Source organism: Cryptomeria japonica, chromosome 6 (assembly GCF_030272615.1).
Source record: "Cryptomeria japonica chromosome 6, Sugi_1.0, whole genome shotgun sequence".
In the NCBI taxonomy this organism is placed as follows: domain Eukaryota; kingdom Viridiplantae; phylum Streptophyta; class Pinopsida; order Cupressales; family Cupressaceae; genus Cryptomeria; species Cryptomeria japonica.
The window spans coordinates 574,985,355-575,008,131 of record NC_081410.1 but is presented as its reverse complement, the minus strand read 5'-3'; the positions used below and the strand labels follow the sequence as shown (position 1 = coordinate 575,008,131).

The 22,777-nt window shown below is 37.6% G+C and overlaps 1 protein-coding gene across 3 annotated transcripts in view; it reads right to left on the bottom strand.

Moving 5' to 3' along the window:
* The window catches only part of LOC131062954 (CSC1-like protein At1g62320), a 148,981-nt gene that overhangs the window by 82,670 nt on the left and 43,534 nt on the right, over window positions 1–22,777 (bottom strand). For all 3 annotated transcript variants that reach the window (XM_057996700.2, XM_057996699.2, XM_057996701.2), the window contains exons 4-5: window positions 5,814–5,949; window positions 4,958–5,059 (exon numbers count right to left, since the gene is read on the bottom strand). In XM_057996700.2, coding sequence (XP_057852683.2) covers window positions 4,958–5,059; window positions 5,814–5,949 — 238 coding nt within the window. The remainder of the gene's footprint in view (window positions 1–4,957; window positions 5,060–5,813; window positions 5,950–22,777) is intronic.

Here is a 22,777-nt window from a genome sequence, read left to right as displayed (position 1 = left end):
GGAATAGCCCATTCAGGGAACTCATCTCATCTTTACAGCAATCTTCCAGTTTGAGCACCTTCATAGTTAGGTTCCATGCCTTTCCTCCCTTCATCCATACCTATCTCGCCACCCTCGAACTCTAAGTCGGAAGATGCCATTTCTTTACTCACCACCTGATTCCTCAAGTCAATGACGTACTTTCTCTCCTCACTCTCAATTGAGAGTGTATTCTGCTTCCAATTATGATTTGCCTTGGCTATAATCGACCATCCCCTCCCAAGGAGTGCATTGTATGCCTTCTTCTGCAATGGGATCACTACAAAGTCCAAGAAAAATTGTTGTATCCCAATCATTACTTTTTGTGCCATCAATGTTCCTAATAGCTCAATGTTGTGCTGGTCAGCACCTACCAAATGGAAGGCCGACGACCAGAGTGTCAACTTCCCCCGACATTTCCAAGTTTCCTCCGACAGCACATTAACTCCCGAAACCCCGTCGACGATGGTGTTTGCCAATTTTTGGCCCATTATTTCCATCTCGACAACAACCGGATTCCTCCCGATGCTCCTCGTCAGCAACATTGGATCATTGGCCTCATTCCCTTTGGATGGTAGTTTTCTCGTTAGTTCCTCCTCTTGTGGCTTACATTGTTTATGGATGATTCTGTCGTTTGTATTGGCAATTGCCATTCTCAGTTGTGGCATAGTTTGAAGAAGGTTTGCCACCTTGATGGGTATGGTCGTTTGTAGCACTTGCCTAACTATGTTCTTCTATGACACTCGCAATGATGTACCTACAGTTCCATTGGAGGTTACTTGTTCCTTTGCTGGTACTTGTTCTACTTCGACTCTATCTTCTCGGAGTCGTTCCTTCTCCGTGCAAGCATCCGAGTACACCATCTTCTTTGTCTGTGCTCTCGTGATTGCCAGCACTGCCTCCTCTTGTTCCATCACATCCAGCATATTAATACCCTTCTACTTTGGGCAGACAATGTCTTCATGATTCCCCGGTCCACACCATTTGCACAATAGTTGTACGTTGTCTTTCTTATTCTAACAGTCTCTCGCAAAGTGTCCCAATTCACTACATTGTCGGCATCGTATGATAAGACATCCTTTGGAGTCATACTATATTTGGTTTCGCACACGTTGATTTCCATTGCTGCCAGCCGATACATTTTGTGGTTTCGATGGGCTAGACTCTCCTTGTGTGAAGAGTACTTGTGTACTTCTCATCTTCAAATTGTATGGGCACTCCTTGATTGAATGCCCCACCACTTGGCAAATCTCACAAAACATATTTCTAGGACAATTACCTTTCGTGTGCCCTTCGATTTTGCATTCAGTACACCATAGCCCATCACTCTCTATATTGGTTCCTTTCTTGGCCTTCAATTCTTTTATCATTCTCAACATATCCTATCGAAGGGCTTGTACGGTTTTGGATTCTTCATCACTGCTAACTTCGGTGCTCTTGTCATTGTCGGTCTTCCTCTTCCCTTGGAAGGAGGTTTTTTTTTCACTCTTGATGTCCATCACCTAATTGTAAGCATCGGCGTACGAGGATAGAGGCACTACTTTCATCTTCTTGCGCAGTGAGGGGATCAATCCCTCAGTGAACCACCTCTTCTTCAACACGTCGGCTGGTTGGTTCTCCATCTTGTTCAACAGTTCTTTGAGTCTATGATTGTAAGCGCGTACACTCATTTTTACCCTACATGGTATTATAGATTTTTGCTACAATCTCGTTGTCATCCCTCAAGAGTTTGAACTCTTCTTCAAACACCTTCTTTAGATTAGTCCATCCTGCCTTGTGCTTAGCGTCAAGGTCTGTATACCAGTTAATGGCAATCCCTCGAAGGAGGCGGGAAATGCCTTCAGTCAGCAGTCCTTGTCATCTTGGCCATTCGCCTCCCATATCGTTATACATGTCTTGCAATGGCATACGGGATCCTCCGATCCATCCCCTATAAACTTTGGGAGTTTCTGCTTCTTTTGGTGTTCATCATTGTTTTCACTTGAAAGGTACCGTGTTTATTCGCCTTGTGTGTCAGACCTGGGTGAACTATTTCAACTGCTACCTTCTGGTACTTTCCCTACACTCTCAGCCACCCTGGTGTCCTCTATATGTCCACCTTCAGCGTCCCCAACACCCTGAGTACTTCCAAGTGTGCCAAACATGGGTGGACTATTCCGACCGCTACGTTCTGATGCTTTCCTTGCACTCTCGGCCATGCGTGCGTCCTCTACATGTCCACATCTAGCATCCCAACACTCCAAGTACCTCCAGGCTCTGACTCGTCCTTGTGTTCCCTCCGGCCGAGGGTCGGTGGATTACCTAATTGCTTGGTCTTGACCAAGTTGTGGCCTCTTCTCACTTTTAATGGGGTCTATGAGCATGAATCACTCAAGACTGACCCGATTTCTTTTAATGCAATTGCACCAAAATGTTTACCGCTACAACTGATAGATTAAATACAGGAAATAATAATGTACTTGACAATGCATACCAAACACGGCAGTAAAATATATCTTTATTCGCACATGCAATTATTACAGAGAAGAAGACCAGAGATGGTCAGCTAAGGATTACAATAGATCCAACTATACCGTACTACCTTTCTTGGAAGTACACAACATATTTAAAGGACCCGACTATTGCCGAGAGGTACACAACCGTCAACCAACCGACACATTAACTACCTGAGTGACAACCCACTTAATACAAATAATTAATACACTGGCAAACAACAAATATTATCAAATATAACCATAGGCATATTATGTGGACTACAGTGACCACATCTATAGAAGAGAAAAACATGGATGAGATGGATAGAGATTGTGATACTGCTGAAATTGTCCCAACCACAAATGCCAAACCTCATTGAACATGAGCATATTCTACATAATGTGATTGTTTGGTTGAGCAATTTTGGTACCCTTACCAATGAAGGCCTCCTTATACTCTCGAACCTCTTCTTGACATCAACCAAGTAGAACAATCGCATGGAGATACTCAATTGATCACACTACCACAAGATCTAGTTCTAACTCATAAATGGAAAGCACCTTACAAGGGCACATGAAAGAACTCATAATATCATAATATCTTGTTTTTTGTAAGTAAGATCCTGAGATCTACACAACCACAAACACGCTGCGCAAATTTTTATTACAAATGTTAATCTACTATTCATTCACTTTGACAGGTTACCTAAAAATATCGCTGCTATTTGAAAACCTTAATTTAATTTTTTTCTAGCATCATACTGTCATGTCCCCACATTTATAGTAGAAATAATTAATATAGTTTTTGCCATATAAAATAATGTTAAAAACATATCAAAATTATATTATATCACATTAACATTAAAATAATATTATATATTATCAATTTACATTTTATATTGAATTTATTATATTAACAATAAATAATATTATATTATCAATTTACATTTTATATTGAATGCTTTTATTATATTAACAATACACATTATATTATAATGGTGCTTTGTATTAAAACTTATATTATTTCTGTTAACCAATTAACCCCTATATTTACCAAGGCCCGATAACCATTCTTCAAAGGGTGGTTTGAATAGTTCCAAATCGGGTTTTATATGAAGCGATGCTCTTCTTGAAAAGAGCCGTCAGAAATAGAGGGACAGCAACTCTTCAAAAAGGGGGGTGCTGCCTATTAGGAGACCATCGTGGCTCTTCACCACATGGGGAGGTAGGATAAATACCCCCCCGGTGCAAATGGGAATAAGGGGGGAATACACAAGGGGAGCAAGAAAGTCAGTCTGCCAGCAGGGATAAGACGGGTAAGTTCAGTGTCAGGTACGTATAAGCATGAATTTTCTGAGTTAGCATTAGGGTATATATCAGCCAGTATGATATACATATTTAAATTCAGATCTGTGCATCAATGAATATAAATTAAGATGTTCTTAATCAAGTCAGTGACAGTTAATATCATATTAAGTTAAGAAGGTAATTTTTATCCATTTATTCAAACAGCATTAAAATAACAGTATTGCCAAGCATAACATATAAATATATATCTGCACCTAATCTCAGGAATACATAATACAATCAGATTCAGGTTACGTGAATTATGGTAATACTGTAAATTCTTATAATATAAGGAACAACAAACTGATTATAATTAAATAATGACAATAAGTGGTTTATGTTGATACAAAGTAAGACTAACAGGAAACTTTGATGATAATTCAATAAACAACACTGTTGAAATGTAATATAAAATGATAATTATGTCAGATGTAATTGATTATCATAATGTGATGGATTGAATAAATATAATAAATGGTTCATTGTAAAGAGGGACTCTCTTTTAAGCACGCCACTCCATAGTGGATGCCTAACACCTGCCACTTGGAGCCAAGAGGGATGAAGCATCTGCTCTTGGGCTTAAGAGAGAAGGTGGTTGTGATGAGGGGGAACGGCGATAGAACACCTCGCTGGGTACGCCACTACATGATGGATGCCTAACACCTGCCATATGGAGCCAAGGGGGATATGGTATCTGCCCTTGGGCCTAGGAGGAATGGTTTCTTGGACACCCTATCCAACTAGCCTACCCTAATGGGCTAAGGACATTGATTTGGTAACTGACTTTCAATCTGACTTTATATAATAAACTGATTATACCCAACAAATTGTAATTCTAAACAGTAACTAATATAGCAGAATTGATATCATTTAATATAATTTCATTGGTATATGTTTCAGTTTTACAAGTATTATTTCATGTGTTCTCTAATCTTTGTTTCAAGAAGCCAGTATACAATGGTACGTCCATAAAACTTAATTACCTATCTTTTAGATTCGGGCAAATTTAGGTTAAATTAAAGTGTAACTAATTAGGGGGCATTACACATACATACAGTTTTCATTGCACATTATATAACAAAAGTTCTAAGAAATTCAGGAAAAGCAAGTATTGTAACCTGATTTGTGAGATAGTGCTCAGGGTAATTAACACGGAAAAAATGTTCGATGTGCTCACTTATTGATTCATCGGGATCTGGGGGCACATTTCTAACCAACACCTGAATAACAGAAAAGACGAATGTCATTTATAGTAATGAGTTTCTCTTATCATCAAAGCCAAATAAAATCATGTTTTATCAACAAAGTCAATCAATAATCTGTGCAAACATAACTGAAGCCTACAACATCAAAGAACATAATAATAATATTTCAATCAAGGGTTGAGTTAAATGTCAGAATCACTGCAACAGTTTATTGGCACTTTAACAGTACTTTGTGAAGTTGTAAATCCTCCCTGTCCCCCTTCTCTTCCCCTCTCCCTCCCTCAGTATTCAAAAGTAAGTCATTCATGATAAACACAATCTTTCCATTCGTTGCAACTGAATAAAAGTATAGTTTCCTGACGAAATCTTTAATTTTGTTATACCTCTTTGTGTAGCTGTTCTAGTGTTTTCCAAATACAGTAGTCTCATTGGGCAGAAATTATGGAATTCTAAAAGGTGTTGGAAAATAATATTTTCTTGTATCCCCACATCATCACCAAAGAATTATATAATCAATTGGTTTAGAATATTCCAATTAGAATCGTCAGCATCCATTGACCTAAGCAGCTTTCAAGATTATCAAAGAAATTACAGGCTTCATTTCCAACAGTACCGATTAAGAATTATAATTGAGATGATTGTAATCAAACCATTTGTTCTCACAAACACAGTAGTTAAAGAACAGGTAACATTGAAGTAGATCAATTTTTCTGTTCCAAAGAAAAAACTACATGATTTATCTATTAGCTCACTTCCTATTAGAACTTACAGTGTATTGATCTGGACGGCGGTGTTCTGATTCAAGAAAACTTAGTCGCATGGTCGCTATAGTTTCATATTCTGTGTAAAGCACATAGCATGTCCATATTGCAAATACGTATGCCATGACTATATGGGCCCAAAACCTAAAATGCAATAAAAAAAGATTTAGCATTACATTGCATGACAAATGACATCTCTATATTTAAGTCTTCTAAATTTTAAAAAGGATAAACTTGTCAGCTTCCACCAGCTGGCATAGAGAACAAAAATCAAAGTGGAAGCTTCAAATTCATTGCTGGGAAAACTTTAGATCATTTTTTAATGAATGTTTCTTTGTAAAAAAGCAAAAAGAATTTGTATTAACATATAGTAGAACATTGTACAATATTGGAATGTATTAAAATTCTGCAAAAATAGGGAGACTTTGCATTATTGATCCAAATCTGAGATCTAGATGCTGATGATTTAGGTTGTTTAGCTATGTCCATACATGAGATCTACAAATATGCCTGAGTCGTTGACTCTTAAGTTCTTAAAACATATTTCCTGATTTTTCATAAATTCCTTTTGAGAAAGATAAAAATGAAAAAAGCTAACTGCCAGTAATTGCAACAAACAAAATTCAACAAAAGAAAAGTAGCCATATGATATTAGTGACAAAAAATTATTGAGGCTAAAATCACTGAATATGGTGAGGATTTTTTCGGATAAGCTCCAAGACTTTACAGTTTTCACAAATTTTTGCCTTAGCTTGTCCTGCAAAAATTCATTTCCAACGTGTAGTTTTTTGCCTTAGTCTGGCTTCATCCTGGTATTGCCAGTCTGTCCATGATCTTTGCGGACTCTGCTGTTATAGATACGAGGTCAAAAGAGAGCTTATTGAAAGAAACCTAATTAAAGGCTCACTTAATGGTAAGGAACATCTAGATCATCTTTCTCATCAAGCATCTACATTGTACGGCAGATGATATAATAAACATCAAAGAGGAAGCTTGTAATGAGAACAAACATCAAAGAGGAAGCGAAAATAATTTGCATTAACATATCGTGGAATATTGGACAAATTAGCATGTATTATAAGTCTGAAAAAGCCACTGTGGAAACTTTGCATTATTGATCCAACTCTAGGATCTAGATGCTGGCAACTTAGGTTGTTTAGCTATGTCCATATATGAAATCTTGACATATGCTTGAATTTTTTACTCATAACATATATTTTCCTCATTTTCCATAAGACCCTTGTTTCAGAGAGACAAAAATGCAAAATGCTAAGTTCTGGTAATTGCAGCAAATGAAGTTCAATGAAAGAAAATAGTTGTGTGATACTGCAGACAGAAACTTCTCGAGAGTCTAAGATCACTGAATACAGTAAGGATTTTTTCATCTAGCTTCCATAACTTTACAGTTTGCACAAATTTAAGCCTCAGCTTGTCCTGCAAAAATCTGTTTCAAAGAAGAGGTTCCTGCTGACAAAGTCTGGCTTTGTCCTGACATTGCAAGTCAGCCCATGATTTTTGCTAACTCTGCTGTTGAACACAACATTAAGAGCTTATGTACTGAAATCAACCCAATTAAAGGCTCACTTAATTGTAAGAAAGGTTTAGATCATGTTTCCATATGTGTGGAAAAAAGCCAAGGGAATGACTAATATATTCACAATGAAATGCTAATGTTTCTACATAAACAAACTGTATTGCAGATTTGGCTAGAGAATCTTCTAGTTTATGATCCACCTTGCCATGTATTCAAAGGTGAGGCCCACGATGCCTATTTCCTCCTTGATTAGTAAGATTTGAGAGAAATGTAATCAATGGCTCAAATTAGAAAACTATGAAAAAATAGTGCATACCCTCATTTGGCATCTAGATTTCATTTTGGGCATTTTCATTGTGAGCTTAACATATTGTCACATTTTCAAGCTTTAAGTTAATTTTTTATGTGGCTTTGCCACTCAAAATGTGTGTTAGGTTTATGACCAACTTTGAGCATAGTTCCCCATGGTTTATTGCATCCAAAAGTGCAACCAGATTTTATTGCTTCCAAGGCACAATTTACATGACTTGTTGCCAACTTCTCCAAGGTGCACCTCACTTGACCCTTAGTGCACTTTGGCAGAGAAAGTAGGTGGTTTGGTCACGTTAAAGTGCAACAACAAATAGATCTTCATGACTTGAGTCAAACACATAGAATTGGGCAAAGAATGTTATTGGCCTCATCATCTTTAATGTGTGGCAGCAGATAAAACATGTGGCAAAGACACCATAGGCGCTTGGCCTCCTTTGCCTATTTTTTATGTTGTGGTGGGAAAACTTAATTCTTTGACAAAAAGACAAAATTTGAAAGTGTTTGCCAACCATTTCACCACCTTGCCACTTTTAAGCCTTCATTGGCTACACTATTTCACACTCCTTTACACTTAAGTTGATCTATCCACACCTGCTCTCTTGCTCTACTAATTCTAGTTTCTCAAAAATAATTATCATTTACTTCATATTTGGATGGTGACGATCACTTCACCCTACAAAAGCCATCAGAAGAAAAGGCCATCACATGACAAGCTTTTACGAATTGAATAAGAGACCACAATTGACAAAAGATTAAAGATCAACCATTGACAAAAATGAACAAGGAGTACCAAAGTTGAGCAATAATTTAATAAACAATATGGGTACCAACACTCTTTACATTGATACAATGCAAAACTGAGGAGTGTTGCTCAAGGGAACCAATCAAAGTTAGGCAAGTTCCAAGTACAAGTTACCTATCTGATTCACCCTCTAGTTTACTCCAAGTCCAATTCCCATTCATGGACAAGAGCATACATGGGTTGGATAGGATGTACACAAAGTGAACACAAGTTGATGACATTTTTCCTCTCTTTTATTTTGACTGAAAAATCAGTCAAACTAACACATAAAGCAATTTTATTTTTTTCAAAAATGAATACAAACCCTACAAACACAATTTACCTTCATATTAATTATTATCATAAGCAAGCAACAAAACAACATAGTTAGTTATTGTTGCACACTGACCTTGTATAAATGTTTAGGGCTGATACTTTATTCTTTTGCTAATCCTACAAATTCCCATTTGCTACCAAGGAGGTCGAGGAGCTTGCAACAAGGAAGATTGTTTTCAAATGTTAGCTATTTTTTTATGAACATACTTTGAAAAAGTAGTTTTCTCTATGTATTTTTCCCCCTACTAGTAATATTTTTATTCTTTTTACCTATAGCTATCGGTATTTGGTACAATGGCTGCAAGTACTAGCTTGTGAGTCAAAGCCGATCCCTTTCTTCTCCTTTAGAAGCATGTCGCAATGTTCAAAGAATTACCAAGTGAAGGAGAGTATATTTGGCATTGTGTAGGATATAATGTAAGCTCATAGAATATAGAGATAGTGTTAGCTCATATGGTAGGGAAAGGCCCATTTATGTGTGATAGTAAAAAATAGAGTACATATTCCTTTATTCATTTGTCAACAAATGAGGTTATGGAATAGGTCTACATGCATTCCAACATGTACCTTCTATCACACAAGTAGGTGAGGAGTGATAATGGATTAGAACATAGAGACAAAGCATCCTAGCTTGGATACTTCCATTTCCCATGTTTCATTACTCAACAAGGAGAATCAATAGCATTTTTGCTTGACCCACATAGCAAATCTAGGCAGAATGGCACTACAACTTGTTGTTTTAATCAACCACATGATGACGTTGACACTCTCAATAAAGAGAAATGTGAGAATTTATATTGAGTTTATATTTTACATATTATTATGTGTAGCTCTACCATTGACTATCAATCTATTTGGATTTAACATGCTATTTGACATTGAATTATCAATATTAGCAATGTTTTCAACTATTCTGTAGTTGTTGAATAATATATGGTTAGTTTTGCTTGTCTATCTGTAATTTTTATATTTTTAGTTTATTTTTCAGCCATAATAGTCATACTGAACACGGGGCAAAAATTATCTTATCACCATGTCTAAACTCATAGCTCAAAAAACTGGCAAGCCTAAAATTTGACTCAGATTCGGAAATTTTTTGGCACACTATAAAATGCATAAATTTGCTAAATAAACTTAACTAATGCATAAGAAGCATAAAGAATAAACTTAGAGAACATGATCATAGTAGCTTTACCCAAAATCAAGATTGACATGGCGATTCAAAAGTATAAATGTAATCAATTACCTGGGATTTAATTGAGAAAAAATTTGGTAATCTAGAAGATGCTGAAATATTCATAATAAAAAAATGTGTTGCTTTTCCATTTGACACACCCAAAACATTTTTTTTTTGTTTTTCAAAACTACAGTAATATCATGGGGTAACAATCACCAATAGGGCCAAGACCATTATGATTAAGGCCTTTGAGCCCATAGGGACTATAATGGCCTATACCATTTTCAATATTTATCACTTTTAACAGCCCTCAATAAATCAACGCAATGTTGTCAAAGAGTCATAATTAAAAAATGGGAGTTTGTGTATTTTTTGTTTGCCACCTATTTTTAACTATTTTCTACATAGACTTTCTGGAACTCACAAGTTACTTGGAAAGTACTCTCCTGAAACTCAATGGTGATTTTTCCGATGAGCGACTCATTGGACAATTTTCACTCACAAGACAATGAACTACTCACCACATTTTTAAGTATGCCTAGGTTAGCTTCAACATGTATTGAGTTACATTGAATATAAATAAACATTTTCAAATTGTTTTAGTAATAATTTTTGTTTAATTATGAGAAAGATGAGTTATATAATTGATAGCTATAAGGTAAAAAAAAATAGACAAGTAGAAAGATTGATTAGGGAGAGCTTCATTTTTTAACCCCCGTCAACGATGCTGGCCCAATATGCAAAGACAACATTCAACAAGAATGATCGTTTTAGGTAATATCTAACAACTACTTAGTCAAATTCTCATGGAGAAGTTGAATTTCAAAAAGTAATATTTGCAACCTTAATTATTAAAGGAGCTAATCTTTTTTTAACTTATGCTTTAATGAGAGGGTTGAAATGATGTAGTCTAATAGGGATATACAAATATCCCTATATGCAAAGATAACATTCAACAAGAATGATTGTTTTAGGTAATATCTAACAACTACTTAGTCAAATTCTCATGGAGAAGTTGAATTTCAAAAAGTAATATTTGCAACTTAATTATTAAAGGAGCTAATCTTTTTTATTAACTTATGCTTTAAGGAGAGGATTGAAATGATGTAGTCTAATAGGGATATTTGTACTATGAAGAAAACACACATTTATACTGAGAAGGGGGTTTGAATCAGTATAATACAAACTTTCTCAATTTATTAACTTAAGTGATCATAAAAAAATAATCAAAGCATCTACACAATTAAAATCTAACAATAGAGGACACAAGATGCACACACGATTTTATGTAGAAACCCTTGTGGGAGAAAACAACAGCAGAATATTTTTTTTATATAAACTCCTTACAACTTCATAGACACCAACACACAGGATACACCAATCACCTCCACTGAGCACCAACTCAACAAGAGACACCAATCTCTTCAAGTGAGATGTTCCAACCTCTTGAACTTGCAAAGTAGAAGGCACCAACCTTCAAAAAAGCAAAGTAATTATGATGCTTTATGTAGATGTCTAAAATTAATTAATTAAAATATTTAATCAATTTAGCCTTTCTACATAATTAATTTATTTAATTATGTTTATCCCTATTCTTCTTAAAATTAATTAAGTTTAATTAAATTAATGTATCAATAAATTATTTATTTCCCTATTCTTCTAAAGTCATCCAAATGACAAAGGTAAAGACCATGCAATTTACTACATTAGCCGCACTCTTGTGGGATAGGAACTCAATTATACTCCCATAGAAAGAGCTCTCACAGGACGCACAACAAAATGGGTCATATTACTGAGTGAGTGAGACATTGTATGTAGACAGGAAGGTTGTAATGTCCCCTTCTCAGTTCTAGACTAATGGATAGAGTCTTAGCCTATTTTGGAAACCCGTAGGCTAACCAGAGAGTAAATTAGAGTTTTTGTCTTCAGGAAGGTTTTCGGAGAGGTGTTTGCAGGAGTTCTACAGTTTGCTCTCTAGATTCTTTTTGGGTTTTTCATGAGCTTCAGGATGGTATGACATGCATTCCAATCAGAGAAGATTTCTGAATTTACTATTTTTAGTAAATTGTGACAAGTTGATGACTGTTTGCTTTATAGAGTTTTTCTGGGTTTTTTGAGAGCTCCAGCGTGGTTTGACATGCAAATTCTTCAGAGATGATTTCCAGACTTACAATTTTTAGCAAGTCATGACTGCTACTCTGAATGTGATGAAAATGACTTTTGACACTTACTATTTTTAGCAATATGCTATTTATAGTAATTACTATTTTAAGAAGTTCTATTTTTGGTAGGGGTTCTGTAGCTCTGCTCAGTGGCTATGTCTGGCAGTGTTATTTTTGGCAGGATCCTATGTTTGATCTCAGATGACTATTTTCTGCAATGCAGTTCAGTACCTTGGCCTCAGCTCATTTTGGCAGTATTTAGTTTTTTGGAAGCAAAAGTATTTTTTAATACATTATTATTCTCCATGGCCTAGGCATAATTTGTGTTGTGACTTCAAGGGGTCACCATGGTGTTTTTAATTAAATTATAGCTTAAGGCAAGTTGAACGATTTTCTAAGATTGCCTAAGTTATATTATTATTTTTAAGTCATTGTTGAGCGCTCACTTTACACATTATTGGCAATTTTAATAAGGTGACTACTATGATCTTGGACGACTTAGAGAAGGGAAATATTATTTTTATCCTGTCTATTTGGCAAAATATTCCACCTTCATATTGAGACGCCAAAGTACAATTTCATCAATATTATTTTGAGTCTTATATTTATCAAAAACTAGTGATTTATGGTGAATATGAGTTGGGCGAACTTGTGTAAAGGAAATGAAATGAAATGCAACGCCTAATGAAGGTGAAATGTAATGGCATTTGGTTTGGGCACATTTGGAGAGCATTTGAATTTGAATTTGGCTAGCAAAAAGTTATAAATAGAGGCCCTGGGTTCTCATTTTGGTATCTATGAAGAAAATTATAACGAAGTGCTGCCAAAATTTGGAGTGAAGCTTCGGGGAATGCATACCTCCTAGCTACCGCTTGGTTTCTTGCTTGCAATACAACAACTAATTGAGCTTGTGACTACTCTTCATCCAGAGGAGTAGATTTGAGGAACAATGTTGCAGATTTGTGTGTCAGATTCAGATATTTTGGAGTGTTTTCTGAGTGTTCATGATGTTGATTGGTGTGTGTGCTGAAGTAGAAATCTGTTTGTGAGTCCTTGTGTGTTTGCCAAGTCATTTTGGGTATTGGCTCTGATAAATTCTCTCCCCTAGACGATGGAGTCTACCAATTTGCAAATCCTCATTTGCTGATTTGAATTTTATAATGCAAATTGTACTTCCCAGCAGGGTTGTCCCCTTTTCTTGACTGCCTCGGGTTGCATGCAAATTGTTTGTGGTGTTCGCGGTGCAGGTTTGAGGTTCTATTTGTGTTGTCAATGCTATATCTCTCATTTTCTTTTGTTTTTGTGCGATTCGGAATTGAAATGGAGAAGTTGTGAGCATTTTGGGGTGTCCTTAGCTTGCTGGTCTGCGTGTTTTCTGTGCGTGTTATTGATTTTCAGAATTTCATAGTTGTGTGTTAGAAGAGCTTTTTGGTGTGAGTAGTCTAAGTTGGTTGGGGAGTGAATATCTATTATTGTTGCAGCTGTTGGACTTGTTATCAACACTTGGTTCTTCATTCTATATGATTTGTAATGCTGTTTAGTAGTACTAACAACAGAGTTTTGTTATTTCTTAGTCCCACTGCATAAGTGGAAGAGGCTGGCTATGCCGCCTATCTTTGGGATAGTGATATTTCATGTATTGATAATCCATAATGTGCATTGTAAAGATAGTTAATAGTACTAACAGCTACCTTTTGGATTATTGCTTGTAGTCCCACTGCATAAGTGGAAGAGGCTGGCTTAGCCGCCTATTTTGAATATTGTAATACTGTCCTCCCACTGCACAAGCGGTCGAGTTGATTGTAATTTCATTTCTAGTCCTCCCACTGCATAAGCGGTAGAGTGATTGATTTTCTGTTTCTTGCATCATCCTTGGTTGGTTTACCGCCAAGTGATTTTTAATATTCTCCATATCCCGCTGAAAGGTGGAAGGGGCTGGTTTGCCACCTAGATATTGTAATCAGTTTTCAGTTTGCATCTAACGATCCCCTATGCACGGTATGCTCTCACCCTCCCAAGTTGGGCTCTTGGTGATCAAAAAGTGTTAGGGTTCCTTTCAGTTGGTTTGGATTGCATTATTCTAACCCTAATGGGTGTTTGGTGTGTTGGTAAAATTGTTAAAAATAAAAAAAAATTGTTGGGGATATTACAAAGGCGATGAAAGGACATATCATAGCTGACCAACTAGCTGATGCTCCTCTTCAAGGTGACCACTCCCTCATAACAAAATTCCCTGATGATTCCATCGTGACTATCACCACATCTACAAAATGCCAGTTATACTTTGATGGTTCCTGTGCTCAACATGGATCGGGGGCAGTGTTGTGACGTTTTCACACATCGCCCCATTGCAAATGGGGACCCATGTTTTTTGCTTTTTGGGGTTTGTTTTTTTTAGGTTTTTTAGGGTTTTGTTAGTTAGCCTTTGCATTTTGAGTGTCGCCCAGGGGATCACATGGATAGCAAGTCCAGCTTGAGTGAAGTCTGGAATGTCCTGAAAATTTGGCTAAGTCTGATGTCCTGATCCTGAAATTTGACTAAGTCTGGAAACTGAAAAACCTCAAAAAACTAGATTTTGCAATATAACTCCTGGAGGTCTGAAACCACTCTCAAACATCCTGAAAGTATATATGGAATATAACTTAAAGTATAAGTGACATTTCCTTTCTTATACTTAAATGTTATATTCCATAAAAAGTATCCTGATAGAGAGTGCGAAAAGTCAAATTTCGCTCGTGTCCTTCTCCAAGGGTCCAGAGCGAAAAGCGCTCCTGTCCCTCTCCAAGGGACCAAGGCGAATCACTCGTGTCCCTCACCAAGGGACCAGAGCGAAAATGCTTAGTTGAGCCATTCCTGACCTTGTTTGGACGAATCGAGACATCAAAGGCATGGTGAAGGACGAAATGAGCATGATAGAGCATCCAGACTTGATCAAAAACAACGAAATGATGAAGTTTTTGCCTAGAGGGTCAAATTCGCTCCTGTCCCTCACTGAAGGACCAGAGCGAAATTCTTCATAAGGTACGATCTGGGCAAAGATCAAGCAAGTTTTATGTTTGAAGGCAAGAAAGGAGATGAATTGAACCCATTGAAGACAAATTGAAGATTATCAAACGTCAACAAGGGACCCAAATGCCCAAGTTCGCTCCTGTCCCTCTCCAAGGGACCAGAGCGATTTTTGTCTTAGACAAATTTCTTGCCAAGTTACAATGAATTCCCAAGGCATGGATGAATGAAAGGGGACATTATGAGACCGTTGAAGATAAATTTGGAAGCTGACGAAGTGTGATGGAGACTACAAGTACAAATTCGCTCCTGTCCCTCTCCAAGGGACCAGGGCGATATAATGATTATATTGCCTTTTCCTCCAAGTTCAATCAATCCAAGTCAAGGTGAAGGGTGGCGTGGACGTTTTAAGGCATCTCATTGAAGAACAAAGCATCAAAAATTGCCAAAGATGAAGGATTTGCACCAAGACATCTAATTCGCTCCTGTCCCTCAGGCAGGGACCAGAGCGAAATTCCTATAAAGGCCAGGATTTTGAAAGTTTATCAAGTGTTAAGTGATTAAGGAGAATCAAGGGACTTCATTTTACGCATCGAAAGCAATGGCAAGTTGAAGAACGCAAGAACAAGCTCAAAACCTTGAAGTTCGCTCCTGTCCCTCTCCAAGGGACCAGAGCGATGTTTATCATATTGGCCAAATCTCTCAAAAATCACGTGAAGTTAAGGTTTTGCAAAGTGGTAAAAGGTCTGAGGCATGATTAGAAGATGATATACAAAGGCTTCAAACGTTAAACGATCACCAATTTGTATAAAGAGCCTATATCGCTCCTATCCTTTGGACAAGGACCAAAGCGATTTTCATTAAAATACCCATGTTCCTTCAAAATCATGACAAGGCAAGGGTAGGCGAAGTTAAGGAAGTCCTTTGGAAGACAATGTACGAAGAACGAAGATCAAATGTTTGCAAATTTGAGCCAGGACACTAGGATCGCTCCTGTCCCTCAGCCAGGGACCAGGGCGATATTTGCCAAAACACATGATATCCTTTAAAGATCACGTTGAAATAAGGTTGCACAAGGTTTTAAACATCATTTGGAAGGTGATACAAAGGGAGATAGACGTTAAATATTACCAGTTTGAGCTTGAAATGGAGAAAAGACAAGGATCGCTCCTGTCCCTCTCCAAGGGACAAGGGCGATGATCCTTTAAACATCAAAATGCCTTGTGAAAATCAAGTGGAACAAGCATGGAATGAACAAGCAAGGTTATTATTCACCATACGAGGAAAAGTTGATATCCAAATGGAGAATTTCAAGTGAAAACATTAGGATCGCTCCTGTCCCTCTCCAAGGGACCAGGGCGATATCACATCTTAAAGACATTCCTTCGCACAAACAAGTCAATCAAACTTGAAGGACCCAGCTAAAATGCCGATTTGAACGTAAGGATCAAGATTTTGGATGTCAAAAATGCAAGGATCAAGACCAAATTGATGGATCGCTCCTGTCCCTCAGTCAGGGACCAGGGCGATGAGGTACGTATTATTTCATTTTCAAAAATTTGGCGCTCGAACACATTTCTTTAAATTTATTTTAAATGCTAAAATCGATGGATTGCAAATTTAATTAAAAATGGCATTTAAAATTTGCGCTTGATATTTATTAATTATTTTTGCCTTTATAAAAATCGAAATTTATTAATTTAAATAATAAAGGCATTTAATAATTAATTATTAATTAATAAAAAATCAAATGGGGCGCTTGATTTAAAATTTGTTTCATTTTACAAGGGTCGGCCTTTTAAGTTTATTTTTAAATTTGTCTTATTTACCAAAGTCGGCCTAAGATCAATATGAAGGTAAGCGCCTATAAAGGGAAGGTGGTTTATTCATTTCAAATCATCATTTAACATCCTTCATTAGCATGCGATTTGGAGAAGACAAGGAGGTGCGAAATTGTCATTCAAGAGGAGGGCGCAGACATCATCAAAGGAGTGCGAGCTTAGTCTCAAGTTGGGCGAACTTGCCAAAGACCACGTCAAAGATATCCCCAAGGGTGGCGAATGGACAAAGAGGACGTTCATTATCCTTCAAGATCACGTCGAAGCCATCAAATTTTGATTTTTGCCTAGGCGAATTCCTTTATTTTGCATTTTAGAGTTAAGCTCTCAAACAAGGTATGGCAAGATCTCTTGTTTTAATTTCGAATTTTGTTCGTCATTGCCTTAAATTTGAATTTTGAAAATTTGTTTTCCCTTAGCTCAGTCGTTTTTAGGAAATGATTAATAAAGGACTTATCATTAAGTTTCGTAAAATTTGCTCTCTAATTTATGTTATGTATTGCAAAATCATGTTACTAATTTTGAAATGTTGTGTAGGCATCAAATGGAGGTCTCTTCAAGGAAAATCAAGCCGGATCCAGGACGGTCTTCGCCAAGACGGTCTTCGCCAGGACGATCAAGTAAGGACAAGGGCGACCTTTTTCAATCCAGCGTTCCAAGGCGAGGTACATCATCTTCCTGCACATCAAGGACACAAGGAGTTAGAACAAGGGCTCGTTGAAGAAGTAAATAGTTCCAAATGAATTAATTAAAGCAAGCTTCTCAACAACATCAAGATGAATATCTACCAAGTTACAAGTGTCAGATGAGGTGGCATCCCAGTCATCACTCCTCCAGTCAGTGTGGTCCACCTCAGCATGCCCAGATTCAATGTACTTAACTCATGGAAGGTGGCACAAACTCCAATGTACCTACCCCGGCTATCCATTGGTCGATTTTTCTAGAGGGGACATGTGTCCAAGCAATACAATTTTATCATTGGTCAAGCATTAAATGTTATGTAATGGTTGTAACAAACCCTAATTAGGGTTTTCATTGTTGAATCTTGGCCATTGATCTTGAATTGATCTAAGCCATCAAATTGTATTGTGGGCACTATATAAGCCCAGGCATTTCATTTGTAAAGGCGAATTAGCAATAGCTAGAGAGCAATAAGTTAGAGAGTAGTGAGAAGTTGATAGAATAGCAATTAGAGTAGAATAGGAGGACAAGGCAAGAAATTGTTGCCATTGATTGTAAACAAACTCCATTTTCATTGAAGTAATGGTGAAATATGTCGTTTTCTTGCAATTTGCATGGTTTCTTGTTGAGTCTTCAATCTTAGATGGTAGATGATTAGATGAATGGAGGAAATGCGATTGATTAATGGTGGAATTCATATATCCATACTACTAGCAGTTTGTTGATTGCAAACTTGCCTTGTGTAGTCAACTGGAATCGTTTAGCTTAAGCTCAATTTCAATTTGTTGCCTCTTCATTGATATGCATCAACTTGGATGGTATCTATGCCTGCGGTGATGATTTGAACATCATAAAGCTTCCCTTAGAAGATCGCACTAGCCTTGTGTAGATGTTCCATTGATGTCAAAACAAGACCTAGTTAGAGTTTTATCAAAAATCAATCATTGCTCCTACGTTCTTAGTATTAGGATTAGATCCTCTCTTCGCCCTCATCCTTTTTCCATTTTTTTTCAAATCTAAGCTAGTAAGAGCCCGTGTCCCAGCAAAGCAGATCGGAAGTTCAATCACCAAATGTAAGTCCCCTTGTGATTCCAGCAAATCACATCATACCACGGCGAGCTTATCCACATGTAGAGACCCTACTAAAAGGAACCTTGGAGTCATCCTAACTGATCCTTTATGCGAATCTTCAGCAGTTAGAGACTTTTTCTCAAGAGAGGATAAGATACCCTTAGGTATTTTATTCTGTGTTAGGCTGTGTACAAAATACACGTCAACAGGCAGGCATATTGTTGATCACACCTTAAGGAGATTGCATCCCTAAGTAATACAAGATAGTCTTTGCATGCAAAAAAAACATTGCAGAATATGAAGCTCTTATCGCTAGACTCCATTTGGCTATCCAATGGAAAATCACAGAACTGCAAGTCTACGACAATTCCCAACTTGTCATAAAACTAGTTAATGATGAGTATCAGACAAAGGATGACAAGTTGCTCCCTTACTGCAGCATGGTTGAAGATCTCAAGCAGCATTTCACCTTCATTCAATTTGACCAAGTTCCTAGGACAAACAACAGAGCTGCCGACCCCATGGCTATGATTGGTTCCATCCTGCAAATGCTTTCAAACAGTCAGAAATGTGAATTCTTGGTCGATCATCTTTTAGTACTAGCATATGATGTCCTCGAATAAGAAATGGTGTGTCTTTGATGGTCCTAACTCCCCATGGTACCAAGAAACCTTCACCTACCTCTGAGATAATATCATCCCCCTCACCTCACTAAAACCCAACAACAAACATTCATCTATTGACCCGCTCGCTACACTATCCTTGGTGACACCCTATTTCGAAGGCACTTCGACGAACCCTCCTCTAGCACTATGTGAAGCGCACGAAGGTATCTGTGGAGCACACTCAAGCAGCCTCAGTTTGGCTAAGAAGCTCTTGCGCACTAGATACTACTGGCCAACAATGGAAGAAGATGCTTATCATTATGTGAAGAAATGTATCCCTTGTCAAAAACATGGTGACAAGATCCATGTGCCTTCTCAGGACCTGCAACCGTTTACCACACCCTGGCCCTTTTCTCAATGAGGGCTCGATTTCATAGGAAAAATTCACCCCACCTCATCCAATGGTCACAAATTAATAATAATAACTGCTACAAAATACTTCACTAAGTGGCTAGAAGCCATACCCCTCACTTTCACCATTAACAAATAGATCTCTAAGTTTATCCTGAATTACCTAATCTGACGCTATGGAATCCCCAAGGTTATCATCACAGATAATGGCAAACCTTTTAAAAATCAGGATGTCAAAGAATTATGCCAGAAGTTCAAGATCCAACACCGCTTTTCCACCCCCTACTACCTGCAAGGTAATGGTCAAGCTGAGGCTTCAAATAAAACCCTTATTAAGATCCTTAAGAAAACAGTCAATGAAGCTGGACGTGATTGGCACTTGCAACTCCATCTCGCCCTCTGGGCCTACCGCACCAACATTCGCACCCCCATAGGAGCCACTCCATACTCCCTAGTCTTCGATTCTGAAGTTGACCTCCCCCTTGAGATCGAGATACCTTCACTCTGGGTATCGCTGCAGAACATCCTCCCTGATGAAGAATACAAAGTGGCCAAATTGCAAGAGCTAGAATTGTTGGATGAAAGGCGTCTCAAGGCCTTGAATCATCTCAGGGTTTATCAGAATCGCCTATGATTGAGCTACAACAAGTAAGTCAAAACCCGAGAATTTGACATTGGTGACATTGTCCTTTTGGGAAATCAGAAGAATCTCCAAGAGCCTGAGAAGAAAGGCAAGTTTGAACCTAATTGGCTTGGACCTTATGTTATCACTACAAAATATGGACAGGCGCCTATCAGTTGGCTACACCTGAAGGAGATCCTTTGGATGAGCCCATGAACATCATGCATCTAAAGAGATTTTACACCTAGTCTTCAGAGGTTTCCAATTTTCACAAATCAGAAAAAGATCCAAAAAATCATAAAAATACAAAAAAAAAAAAGAAAAAAAGGAAAAAATGAGGAAAAATCAATTCATCCATCAATGAAAACAACTTTGTAGCGCTCTGGGCAAGTACCTTGGTGAAAACCTGGTTCCAAGCATCAGGGTAAATAAGTTAGATCCACTGTCTCTTTGGATGCTTATCTTTCCCCACCTCGCTTAAATTACTTTCTTTGCCCACCCAACATTCATAATCCTTTAATGTAAGCCATTAATTAGCCTCCTAGTTCCCCTAGCATGCGCTCCCCATCACACCTCTCCGGCCTAAGATACTTTTTATTTAGTAATATCATTGATGAGACAACTTGCCTTTATGGACTACACATCTATCATTCAGACTTTGAAAATTCTCTATTGATTTTGCACATGTGAGAATATGACAACAGTTTTAGATTACACCATCCACCTCCACCTCCCTACCTAGTATCCATATTCCATTAGTGATGTCAGGAATTGATTTGTTGTCTAGCCTATCCTTCACCTTCCCCACCCACCCGCCTAATATCCATATTTCTTTAGTCATGTAAGCCATTAATTCAGCACATAACCCATCAATCCGCTCCCCTCATCTGTGCAGGTCGATTTCGTCTTGATCACTCGCCCAAACCTCTCGCACTTGCTTCGCTCCCTCACGAGATGATGAGTTTTCGTCCAAGCTATGAATAAGGATCATCCCAGTAAACTGAGCTTTTGTCCCATTACACTGAGCTTCCCCTGCTTTCTGAGCTTATCCCATCAAGACTGAGCTTCTTCTTGACTTGCGCATCATCCAAACATCCATCCATACTGTGCAGCAACTCAAATCTCAGCAATCAGTTTTATATCCGCATTCACTTGTGCATGCCACCTACTCTATTGCCTACTTAGTCCTATCAGTTACCTCTGCCCATCAGGATGCATCCTTCCCATGTCCTTCACACCATCACAATCCTAGTCCTACTCTTGGCAAGAGATGTCAGTTGACCATGTGTATGTTGTTTGCATGATTTGATTTTTTTTGCTTTGATTTGCATCTTTGTGTCCTATGACTACTCCTATCTAGGGTTGCCATGATCATTCTATATCCTGGTATGTCCTCGGTTGGTATATATTGGGGCATCTTTTTGTGGTATGACGTGTTTGAGGGTTTCTCTTGTACGATCCTACAATCTCGCATTTACATCATTATGATGTTTGCGAGCTTGTGTGCATAGAGATACCTATTGTTTGAGAGTCTAGTCCACACCTCGGATTTTCGCAACATCCTGATTCCTATAGTCAGTGATGTAGATCATCCTTGGCAATATTAAACTAGGTTTGCTCTCCACATTTTACACAACCAATCCCATCCAGTCATTTTCATCCACTTGTCCTGAGACTCCAATTTATTCATTCATTCCCCCTTCAGCATCCTTATCCTTTTTACATCCTTTCATCCTCAATCCTCTAGTCCTCTAATCCATTTTGAAAGCACACCCATGTTCTTGGAACCCGCATGTCCTCTCGAGGGGGCATACCAATACCTCCTCGTCATCCTTCCTCATCTCACCTATGACTGGGGCATCATGCTACTAGTCCTTATCCTTTCCATCCACTATGTTTTATTCTTCTTTGATATAACATCACTTCATGATGCTATATCAAGGAGGGGCAAAATGTAGACGTCTAAAATTAATTAAATTAAATATTTAATTAATTTAGCCTTTCTACACAATTAATTTATTTAATTATGTTTATCCCTATTCTTCTTAAAAATAATTAAATTTAACTTAATTAATTGTCACTATAGTCCAATAATTAATTTGTCTATAAATTAATTATTTCTCTATTCTTCTAAAGTCGTCCAAATCATTAATTCTTCTAAATCCCACTTAGTTAATTAATTTTAATTAATTAACTTAATCTAAAGTGATTCCTACAAATCACTTTCCCTGAGCTCCACTTAGCTTAATTAATTCCTCTATAATCATGCTTATCAATATCCCTCAATTTTACATTCCTCCACTCATTCTCTCTTCATGTCACATCCTCCAAACTTCCCCACTTGTATTCTAATCCCTAATTAGCCCACCTAATCACCTCTCTTAATCATTTGCACAATCCTAATCCTCAAGATTATGAGCAAGTCAACTCTTTGCC